We start from the raw sequence: 12,100 nt of genomic DNA on the forward strand, positions 1-12,100 counted from the left end.
TGATGCTTGTAGCCCCTGTACTATGAAATGAGCCACCGCCTCAGCACAGAAACGAGCCTTCAGGCACCATCCTGGCAGCTTGGTCTGGTGGTTGGAGACCCTGCACATAGCAGAGGGGATGGAACTGAATGATCTTTGAGGTCCTTTTCAACCCAGGCCACTCTATGATTTTCCTCTACATCTTGTTAAAATGGATATAAGCCAGTAATCCCGAAGCACAAAACTTAAAGCAAAAAGTTATCAGCAGCTGTTCTGTGCCCTCTCACATTCAGCAACTGCAAAAGCAGTGACTTGTGTGGCTAACCAGGCTTACATGGGATCACCCACCCCAAACAACTCCAAGAATCATGACTTCTACTGTAATTTTGTATCAACTGTTCACACTATTGACTGTATCACATGCAAGCTTTTTGGAGCTGTTACACTGTGAAAGAGATGGGAGATGGATTGCAAGCTCCAGGCCTTTGGCAGAAAGGTTGTAGCTAGTATCAAGCTGGGTCATAGTTTAATAGAACTGACTGTGCAAGAAGTGCTGTCCAACAGCCTAACCTTCCTTCTCACCTCTCCCTGGTGTGCAGATCATCAGGGATCTGAACAGAGAAAGGTAATCACACCGCACTGTCTCCAAGCACCAGCTTAGTGTCACTCAGGCTGTAGTAAAGCAGCAGTGATGAGAAGCGCTGGCTCTGGGGAAGGAATTCTCCTCCAGGTCTGAAGAGGATGAGGAGTGCAGGACTTGGCAGGCAGCGGCCCAGGGCAGCTCACTTTCTCTTGACGTCTGCCTTGGTTGTTTCTTTATTCCTAGGTGATGTTACAACACAAGTATTGTCACAACATGGCTTGGTAACATCACAAGATTTCAAGTGTGCAGGGCTGGAATTTGTGCATATTTAAACAGGGCTGAATGGAGAAAGGCATTTTTTTTCCACTTACTTCATCCAACTGTTGTTCTAAGCCAGCTACGCACTCTAAAAGTAGCAAAATGACCGAGCGATCCACATCCAGAGACCTCAAGGATCTTAAAAAAGGAAATCTGTGTCTGTTCAAGCAAAACACACATTTTAGAGACTACAAAAGTGACAGCACCTCAGTGCTGGCAGGAAGAGTGGGATGGATCCTCCATCCATCTTAAATCGACTTCAATAGCAATGGAGCTTTTCACCTATACAAGATATGCACTATTCTTACAGCTTTGAAGGCACAGCCTAAGAAAAACACCCCTACCTGTGTAATTACATCCTTCTTTTGCTCATCTTGTTTTGGGAAAGCCTGTAGATGATTTATAGTCTTTCAATCTGAGGCTCTGCAGACCTTTAGAGTAAGGGAAGGTGTGAGTAGCTCAGTGTCTGCCATGAAGCTCATCCTGGTTTCAATTATCCCCTTCTATGTGAAATATTCTTTCCATGCCTGTTTTATTCACGTACTGGTTGAAAGTGAATGGAGGCAATGCCTCACTCTGTTCCTCCCCCTTAAAATAAAACATCAGGGATAAGCACTGTTTAGACACACAGAAAGGGAAGATAAAGAGAAATCAGTTTCTGAACCCCCAACAAAAGCTGGGGGGAAAAAAAAGCAGCAGCATCCAAATCCAACACAAAATTAGAAAGCAATTTGCATTCAGCAGAAGAGTAAGCGCACACTTCTGTCTCAGTTTGAGATTCACTGCTTAACTTCAATGGAATCCGTGCTGAGCCCTCAGCAACAGCTTTATTTAGGATACAATTCCAATGCAGAGATTTCTGTAGCCCTCAGGTATACACAGTCTCTCCCATCAGAAGGGTGAGGTGGTTATTTGCTGGCTGAGTCAGTGCAGCCTCAGGAGCTGCAGGCTGTTCACTGCTCACACACCCACTTCCTTGGTACTCGGGTTGAACTTCCAAGCAGGTTACACAGGCAGTCAATGGAGCAGCCTGACTCCTGAGCTGGAGGCAGCTGGGAGCACTTCACTGCTCACTGATAGATCTCATTACCAACAGAAGGCTTTAAAACGATACTGCCTAGCTTAATTGCTGCTAAGGTGTATAGCAAGTTAATGATGGTGAACCTCTGACACCAAGGTCAATGCCCAGGTGGTTCAGGGAGACCAGCACAACCACCAACATTTCTTTAACATCAGCAACTCCAAACGTTTGCCTGCCCCAAACCCAAACTCACCACAATGACTTTGATACTGAGCAGCTACTTCCCAACCTGATCTTCCCTTCGAGTGTCTTCTAAACCCTTTCAGACAGATGTTTTGTCCCCACATTTAGAGACAGGGCTTCCATGCACCTGACAGAAGCAGGGAAGCAGAAGAACTCCCAGGAACAATCAGCTGAAGTTCAGACTGATCCTTCTTAATCAGCTTGTGAAACTTCTTCTCATGGATTGAGACAAGAACTCCTCAAACACCCTCTTTTTACCCCCAGCATCAACAAGAGGAATGACCCGTCAGCCCCTCAGGCTGACATTTACTACTAGAACACCTGCGGTAAGAGAAAGAAGGGGTTGAAAGAAGAGAGGTACTAGAAGGAAGCTTGTAAACAGGTGGGGGAGCAACTTTTTACATGGTGTGATAGTGACTGAATGAGGGGGAACAGTTCTAAACTAAAAAGGGAGACATGTAGGTTACTCAGAGGGAGGTAAGGAACTGGAACAGCTTGTCCAGAGAAGTTGGGGGTGCCCCATCCCTGGAGGTGCCCAAGGACAGGATGGATGCAGCCCTGGATAACCAGATCTGGTGGGTGGCAGCCAACCCACACACAGCAGGAGGTTGGAGCTCAATGATCTTTAAAGTCCCACCCAACCTAAGCCGTTCTATGAGCCTATGTTGAAAGTCACAGCAAGGCGCCCTGCAGCGATGCTATCTCAGCGTGTCACCCACCTTATGGCAGCCTGGATAGGTCGCCATGGAGTTGAGGGTAGAGGTGCTGGGATTCTTGCTGCTGCTGGCCATGATATTCTGGATCTGGGTTAGCTCCTGCCTCAGCACCTGCTTCTGGTGGAAGCTGAAAGCGGGATGGTTGGACGCCATGGTGAAAAGCAACAGGAACTCATCCCCAGTGCGGCCCTCGTTCAGCTGCAGCCCATAGTTATTGATGACGGAATCGATGTGGGTGAGGGTCCGGAAAAGGACCCCGGCGGCCTCTCGGTGAGCAGAACCCAGCAAAGCGAGCGAGACCAGCAGTTTGCTCCGCACCACCTCGTCCGTCAGGTTGGTGAGGCTGCCCAGATCGGCTGGGTTATTGGCTTTGATCTCAGAATCTCGAAGCGAATGATAATCCTTCCGAGCCAGATCCTCCAAACAGGCTCCTAAGAAACGCAGCTCCAACGGGATGCACAGATCCAACAGGCCGCACAGAAACTCCACTCGTTGAGGCGAAGGCAGCTCCGAAAACCAACGATACACCCCGTCCCGCTGCAACCGAGGGCAGCGCTTCTCCACCATGTTGCTCCTCCGACCCCCGGCCCTCAGGGCACACACCTGGGGTCCCCCCCTCGCACCTCGTTGCCGGCCGCTCCCCCGGGGGCTGAGGGGACCCGGCGTTACACAGCAGCCCCCCGCGGCGGGCAGGGCCCGGCCGAGGCCCCCCCTGAGGGCGGCCGCAGGGGGTGCAGGCCTGAGAGCTGAGCCGCGGCCTGGCCGCGGGGGGTGCAGGCCCCGAGCAGGCCTCGGCGATCCCTCACGGGGCGGTTCCTTCTTTCAGCCGCTTCATCCTCCGTCCGTTCGGATCCCGGAGCTTTGGGCTTCCTCTAGAGCCGACCCGGTGTACACAATAACGGGAATGAATCCCTGCTTGAAGGCAGCGCGGAGGTGGACGGTGAGCGAACACAAGCGGCCCGAGGCGGAGGGATCCCGCGGTGAGGCGTCCCAGCCCAGAGAGAAATGAACGAGCGCCTCCACTCCCGGCCTGACCTCGCGGCGAAGCCCCGCCCACCTCCCTCCCCATTGGCCCGCCGTGATACTCGCGGATGATGATTGGCTATTGGCGCGCTGTCCCCGCCTCATCCCCCTGTCAATCATTAGGCCCCGCCCCCTTCCGCTGGTTGAATAGGGGAGGGGTGGGAGCGGGCCGCTTTTGTGTGGGGCCGCGGGTGGGCGGGCAGGTGGGGAGGGGGTTTCGTTCCGCCTTTAGGGCCGTGATATGGAAACTATACGGGCTTCCTCTTCCTGCCATGCCTGGTATTGTCCCTTAGAGGAAGGGAGATGAGGAGGAAGCGCCCTCAGTCCATTAGGATGGGTTTGCATCGCATTGAGTTGGGGGCCAGGCAGTCTGCATTAAGGCACCAAGCCCTAATGGCTTCATTGTCCCCTATAGGGACCCATAGGGGTGTCCCTATAGGGGAGGTCGTGTCTCTATAGGGATGTCCCCATAGGGGAGTCATGTCCCTATAGAGGTGTCCCTATAGGGGCGTCCCTATAGGGGGGGGTTGTGTCCCTATAGGGGTGGCCCTATAGGGAGGTGTCCCTATAGGGATGGTCGTGTCCCTATAGGGGTGTCCCTATAGGGGTGTCCCGTCCCTATAGGGGGTGTCTTTAACCCACCATGAATCCATGCTGAAAGCAGCAGGTTGAGTAATGCTGTCTCTAACCTGAAGTGCAGCACGTGAACTTCATCTTTGTGTGTTCTGGATTCAATGCAACGCTGCTAGAACATCCCAAGGTGTATGAAAATGATGGTTTCTGGGTCCTATGGAAAAGGAGCTATTTTGGATTATAATCCATCTATGGGGTGAAAATGAGAATTTCTACCTGTTGAAATGAGTGGGAGAGCTCCATGTAAACTGCTGGCTATAAGCCTGAATTGCCCAGAGCCTTCAGCCCACACAGGGCTCCTTCTCAGAGCTCTCCATCATTCTCTGCTTGTTTTAGGAAGCTCTTAAACACTCATCATTAAACAAACACAACTATTGACCCAGTTGGCATTTCTGGGCATCCAAATCATGGCTCTGCATTGTCTCCTCCTTCCAAAACCTCACTCCCTATTCCCAAAACCTGTGCTCACTTCAGACCATCCCAATGCCTACTTCTCCCATCCCCCCCCCACGCTATAGGGCTGCAGTTTTCTGATCCCAAAGCTCTCATTTCTGGCAGGACACAGCAATAGGTTTGCATGCCATCTGTGTGCTCATACGGAGGGGAAAGATAAACATTGCCATGGCATGAGCACTCGAGCCCTAATGCACACACACGGGTTATTTCCTGTAAGGTTTCTCCCAGATGCTGGGATTGGAAGCCTTGCTTTAAACAAACAAACAAACCCGAGCTTTGAAGAGCATAGAAAAACATCACGTGAGAAGAAGTCATCATCATTTTAAAAGGCCAGATGTCGGAGCGGCAGCATCCCTTGTCTTTCACATCATAAAAGGTTGGGATGGGGCTCGGAGATGGCTGCGAGCGGAAGGGGGGGGATGGCAGCGAAGTGGCACTGCCCTCTGCCGGGCACACATCACGACACTGGGGTTTCTCGGGGTGTTTTTCCTACTGAAGGCATCGCCAATAAGGCTGCAACCCCCCTAAGTAAAGCTGCTCCCTGACTTGCTGTTGCTCAGCCCCTGTTGATGCTCAGAGCCTTCTGGCTTCTCCTGGTTCCCAACGGGGCTTGTCTCAGCACGAAAACCCACAGCCTCAGGCTGCCAAAACGCTGCCCCCGGCTTCCTTCCTCCTTGCATTCATCCCTGAAACCGCTGCAAAACAAACATCCTTGCTTTTCCCCACCTCTCCCTTCCCACCATCCCAATCACAGCCCTGCTATTCCCCTTTGACTCCTACTACATTAATCCCCCCCGCACCCCGAAGTCCCATTTGTGTGACTCTTTACATTGCAATCACTTCCCATTTCCTTGCCCTAGAACCAGCACAGCTCCTTGCCATGGATCCAACCCCCCCCATAGAAGCCCTCCCAACAGCTCAGGCAGCCCAAGATGGGTGCACAGCTCCCAGGGTGCAGTTGGTGTCCCACATCTGATGTTGGAATCAGCTGTTCTACAGCATTAATTTGATCTTTGCTGCCGCCACATCTGGAAAATAAAATCTGGAAGTGTTTACTTGAATATTCCAGTGACATTCCTTGGGATGTTTTCATATCACATCCCTCCCCCTCTTGGCTTTGGGTTGGAATTGCACTAACCAGCTCGATCCGTTCAAGGAGAAAGCGCAGGGAAGAAAGGAAGGTGCGCAAATATTTACTAACAATAAATATCTAGTGTTTCTTTACAGTGTTTAGCAAGCGTAGCATGGGTTCTAACTGCAGACCTATCAGCTCGGTGAGTGATAACACTGTGTTATCCCTGCTACCTGCCCTGCACTTCAAACACTTCCATGCCAACATCATTTATTGACACACTGAGACGTGTGCTGCAGTGGCACACGGGGGGTTATTGCCTAGAGAAGCCCACAAATAACTTCTGAACGACAACCAGAATGAGAAAAGCGGGGTTGGTTCACGAGCAGTTCATGAATAGGAGGAAAAAAAAAAAGAGATGAAATTAGCTGAATGAACCGCTCGTTATGCATTATTCAGCCAGCTGTACTAATTAGTGCCTTAAGGACTGATCCTGTTCCCACTGCAACCAACTCCAAAACTCCTTTTGATTTCAGTGGGAGCAGGACAGAGCCCTCAGAGGATGGGCACGATGCCTGCTTCCTCTGCAGTGCCTCTTCTTCTCAGTATTACTTATTGATTCCAACTTTTCTTTGTGTCTTACAATAGAAGGGCTGCTTCGACGCTGTCCTGTGTGATGATCAGTTACCTGCAGGAAAAGAGAAGCACCAGCTTGTGTCTTGGAAGGAGCCTTTAAAAGCCACCTGGTCCATCTCTACAGCACTGAGCAGGGACACTTAGAGCTCCATCAGATGCTCAGGGCCCCAACTAGTTGACCTCCATTGATCCACTGACCACCACTCCCTGGGTACAATCTCACTATCAGTTCCTCATCCACTGAACAATTCTACCCATCAAATCCATCTCTCTCCAATTTGGACAGAAGGATGTTATGGGGGAGTTGTGCCAAAGGCCCCACTGAAGTCCAGATAGATGACATTTGTGGCACTTCCCTCATCCACTGAGGCAGTTAAGCCATGGTAGAATGGCACTGGGTTGGTCATGGCTTGGATATCTCACATCACCTCCCTCTGTTCCATGTGTATAACCTCCAGGAGGATCTGCTCCATGATCTTTCCAGGCACAGAGGAGAGGCTGACAGATCAGCAGCCCCCATCAGCATTACATGGGATTTACCAAAGCCCACCTCTGTACCAACAGACCATATCTCCCTATATATCTGCTGGGGGAACAGCAGCAGTGGGTCCCATCATTGCAGGGGCTGCAGCACCACTCAGCCTGGAGGAATCTCCCTAGCCCCACTCCTTGGGCTTCTCTCCACAGACTGCCTAAAATGGGTATAAAAGAGCCTTCCAGTGGGATTTATTTTCTTCTTAAGACCATCCTTAAAATAACAAACAGAAGAAAGCTGGTGACACGCAGTACATCTGTTTGAATAACACGGACCTTCTGTCTGCAACACAGGAAACTCCAAATAAGTCTTTGATTTGTGTTTCCTTTCTTCTCCTTCCTCATCTCCTCCTCCTCACTACTGTATACAAATCTGTTCTGCGAGCTCCAAGCCTCTAATTCCCTCTCCCTGACAAGCTTGTTTGTATGCCATGTGATAGCTATTTAATTCCCTCCCTGCTCCTAACACAGCTCATCTTTAACCTTCCTTCTTGCAGCTCTGTTCATGAGATGGTGAGGAGAGGTGAGGGCAGCTTTCCTTTAGGTCCTGCCCACTGACTGTGACCCACAGCAATCCCACTTCAGGGAAGCTATTAGGATTGAGAGCTGTGCTTCAAGTTAACACACAAACAGCCCTTCCCTAAATAGGGATGACACACACAGCAGAGCCATGGGGTCACTGTGTAGTAGAGAATGGGGTTATGAGGCTCTGCCCCAAGTCTTCATTGCCTCCCCAGAAGGATTTGGGGCTGTGAATGAGTTGCTGAAGGCCACTTCTTGTTTATAAGAAATCCATTGGAGCACAGAGCAGCATCAAGCAAAGACTATGGGGCACCATTTCCAACAACCCTATAGACATCAATGCCACCCTGGGTAAGGCAGGACCTTACTGGGTCCCACTGCGCTTGGTGGCTCTAAACAAAGAAAAACCACAATCCGAATGGAGCTGGGAACCATCATTTCCTCATTAAACACATTTCCTTTCAGCACCGAGCCTTTCACTCCGTCACCACATGCGATTCCTCAAAGCCCTCATAGCTAATATCACAACTATAGATCCAGGGTTTATTTATAGCCCCGAACTCCGCAGAGAGCTGTGTGTCTTGTTGCTGTGGAAACCCAGAGTCTAAAAGTAAAAGAATTTGAATGGGATTTGAGAAGCGAGCTGCCCAATTCCAGCAGCAGCCTCAGCTTCCAGAGCTCTACCTTAAACTTCCTAACAAAATGCATCCCCTGTGCCCTGCAATCCCAAGGGACAGGAACCCCCAAAGTGCCACCAAGGGAAGGACTGGCCATATAACACAGCTAAACCATCAGCATGTGTCTTAAATTCACAACCAAGGCACAAATGTCAGAGCTGATTAGCTCTCGCCTCTCATTTCCATAAGTAAAGCAGCAATTCCAGGCTCCAGGCTGTCACTCCTTCCCTGCACAGCCCTGACATTTGCTCAGCTCATGCTGTGGGTCCGCACTGGTGTGAGCTGTATCTTGCCCAGCTGGGAGTGATTACTGGGGTATTAAATTAAAAATAGAAAGGCAGGCTGGCAGAACAGCAAGTCAGTGACTTGTCTTTTCCATTAGAGGGTGCCAGGAACCCACTGTTGCTGCAGACCCCAGAAATTATGGGAAATGTGACTCTATCCTGTGCATTTTGGGACAGACCAAATCCACATTCTTTTTGGGACCCAGCCCTGAGACTGCCCAACCTGATGGCCACAGTGAGATGCAGGTGGGGAAGGGTTGATGCAGCAGCTGTGATTTAGATCATAGAGCCTCCAGGAAAGGATTCCAGCCCAGCTCTGGGAAGTATCAGGGTTCTCTCCTACATCCCATGTGAAGATGGGCTTTCCACGCTATCTGGGTGTAGTCTTAGTAGGTGATGCTCCAGGTAGGACTGTTGCATTGCTATCAGTTGCTGTGTTCAGACAACTGAGACAACACTGTCTTCTCCTCTCAACAAAGATATTGCTAAATTATTAGCAGTGACCACAGAGCTGAGCTCCAGGAGGAGGCTGGTCTGGTCTTTCTAGTGCATCCCATGCCAGGAATTATGTCTGGTTGATACATGATGCAATAGGTCACAGAAGAGCAAGTGAGACAGACTGGGACAGCAATCCTGCAATAAAAGCACACTTGGCCAAGGGCTGCATTTTGCTGAGGCCATCCTTCTGGTCACAGTATTACAAGGATGGGAACCATTTGGCTGGGGCCCATGGGGAGCTCTCACCGATCACTTTCTACTATGCTGAGGGCCCCTTCCACAGCCCCGCAGTGCTTCTATTTCATGGGACTGGAATAGCAAATTGCTGGGCTGCAATTCATAGGAGCAGCAACTCGTGGAAATGAGCACACAAGGATGGTGTCAACTTATACTGCAGGGACATCTTCCTCCCCAAAGTGATCCCAAAGTATTTCGTGGAGTAAATAAAAACCAGGGGTATTTAGGGAGGGGTGCTTGGCCCAGTGGAGCACCTTGAGGCAGGAAGGGAAAATCCCATCAGCTTTGGAATGGGAGTATGTGCTGCACTGCAATGGGCAAACCAAGGGCTTGGTCAGGAAAGCAAACACAGAAAATACTCAAGGTGGAGGTAGACCCTGCTCTGCTTTGCAAAGGGCTTTCTGGGACACTGGGACCTGTTGCTGGCACAGAACAAGAGCAAGATCCCAGGGCAAACCCATCATTCCAGATGGCTCCAATTAATGCAAGATGTGATTTTTCCTGTTTTGGACATGTCCCACAGCTGTCCTCCCTCAGTGTTATTGCAGCATTGGAGACTCATGCACAGACATAGGGATGGGCCCTGTGGGGAGGGAAGGAACAGATGATGCTCTGCTGCACTTAGTGTTGGGTATGGAGTGATAGGACAGTAAATCTGTGGCTGAAGATTCAAACTGAAGGCTCAGTAACTCCAATAATCAGCTGAGTGCCCACAGCTGACCTTATAGAAATAACCTGGAGACTTTCTCTCCATAGTTAGACATGAACCCCTCTGTAATGCCATGGAAAGCATAGCAGTGACAGCATAGTAGCCAAATCCCAAGCTGCAGCAGATGAGAATACACTCAAATACAGCAGCTATAAGCATAAAAATAAAGGAGAGAATTCACTTACCTCCAAAAGAGTCTCAGATTCATAGGAGCCTCCAGCAAGATAACCTCACCTCCCCCTGCCAACCCTTAAATGAGGTCTGGGAAGGGGTGGATCCTGACTCCACCCCTTCCAGTCACTCAGGTACATTGCATACACCTGAGCTCACCTGGGTTGGCCCTGCCTTCCCACCAGGTGCTCAGTCACTGCTTCAGGCTGTGACCATCTCCACTACACCCTGACTTTCAAAATCCAGCCCTCAATGTGCTGCTCAGCTTGCTAAGGAAGGTGCCAGGCTGGGGCACTGGAGATAAGAAAGAAAATGAAGTTGATATTCATTTGGGGCTATAATTCTATGAACCCTCAGCTCCATGGGTTTCAGGGAGCTCCCCACCTCCCCTTGTGTCTGCAATGAGCAAAGCCATGTTTTCCCACATGCTGAAGGATTTCCCAGTGTCATACAATGGGACGCTGTGTTGGCAGGACTAAGGTGTGCATTCCATCACAGTGAAACATCCTTTTCTGCTCCATTCCTGCTGCCTCCTTTGTACCACGACAGTGATGGCTGGGTTAATCTGGTGCTTTCAGATTCTCAAGCCTTGATTTCTGTTTGTCTCACCACCCTAAATTGACATTCCTTAATCCCTCACCCTCTCTTTCATTCCTGGATTATCCCATGCTAACAGGTGCCATGTCATTCTGCAGGTTGCTAACTGCTCCTCAATGCTGCTCATTGATTCCTTAAGCAGATTTTGAAACCCCATTAATCCAGTTTTGAGTTTCCTGGAGCTTCACTGTTTTGCACCAAGCATGTAGGATAGCTTTTCCTTCCATCCTTTGGGCAGCAAAGGAGTTCTGTGTGTTCTGGCCCTCTAGACATGCTACTCCAGATTGCAAAGTGCTCAAATGCCCTAAAAAATGAGATTTCAAAAAGAAAGCTTTTTTGAAAGCCTACACAAATGTGGGCTAAATCCCAATGTAGCTGTTTGCCCGCTCAGAAAGAAAGAGATCCTCCCTGTTGCATGGCTGTACTTCGTAAGAATAGAGTAAGAGCAACGTCAACTCTTTTACATCGCTGTGTCTCCTTGCTTCAATGAAAGACATTTCTTCTTTGTTATGAATTATAAATCTCTATTGCTACAGTCCAAACAATTCTGGGAAACTACTGCCACTGGCTTTCTGTGCGCAGTAAAATACACTGTCCTTACAATTTGCAGTGCTCAAAGCATTTCCAAACATTCATTATTCACATAGAAAGAAGTACATCAGCGTCTCCATTAAACTGAAAACATAATCCCGTCTGTCTCATCTGGTGCCAGACTACCTCAGAGCTGAGTTGGTTGCTGGGTGTCCATGGTTTGGTTTCATGTTGGGCTTTGCTGAGTGGCAGCGAGGAGATGCTGAAGAGGAAGTGCAGGTGATGGAGAGCAAAACGTGTTCCCTTCCTCAGTTTTGCCATTGGCAAAATCTGATTTTGGTTCTCAACCCAATGAAGCATGAGAAAAACAGAAAGCCAATGGCCAATGGGCAGTGCATGCAACCCTTGGCTCCAGAAGTTATAGAACCATAGGTTGGTTTGGGTTGGATGGGACCTCTATAGGCCATCTGATCCCATTCCTTGTAATGAACAGGGACAGTCTCAGCTCCATCAGTGCTGAGAGCCCCTTCAGCCTGACCATGGGCTGGGATGGGGTGTCCACCACCTCTGGGTGGTCTGTGCCAGTGCTTAATGTCATGGGGTTTTATGAGAGCTCTCAGAATTTAAAACAAAACCAAAAGACTTCTTGTATCCATTCTT

General features: G+C 49.7%; 1 protein-coding gene across 1 annotated transcript in view; it reads right to left on the reverse strand.

Moving 5' to 3' along the window:
* The window catches only part of ZCCHC14 (zinc finger CCHC-type containing 14), a 37,795-nt gene extending 33,908 nt beyond the window's left edge, over nucleotides 1-3,887 (reverse strand). Inside the window, exon 1 of the mRNA XM_015874190.2 lies at nucleotides 2,864-3,887. Within this exon, the coding sequence (XP_015729676.1) occupies nucleotides 2,864-3,427 (564 nt within the window). The 5' untranslated portion in view covers nucleotides 3,428-3,887. The remainder of the gene's footprint in view (nucleotides 1-2,863) is intronic.
* Nucleotides 3,888-12,100: the final 8,213 nt, after the last annotated feature.

Source organism: Coturnix japonica, chromosome 11 (genome assembly GCF_001577835.2).
Source record: "Coturnix japonica isolate 7356 chromosome 11, Coturnix japonica 2.1, whole genome shotgun sequence".
Classification (NCBI taxonomy): Eukaryota; Metazoa; Chordata; class Aves; order Galliformes; family Phasianidae; genus Coturnix; species Coturnix japonica.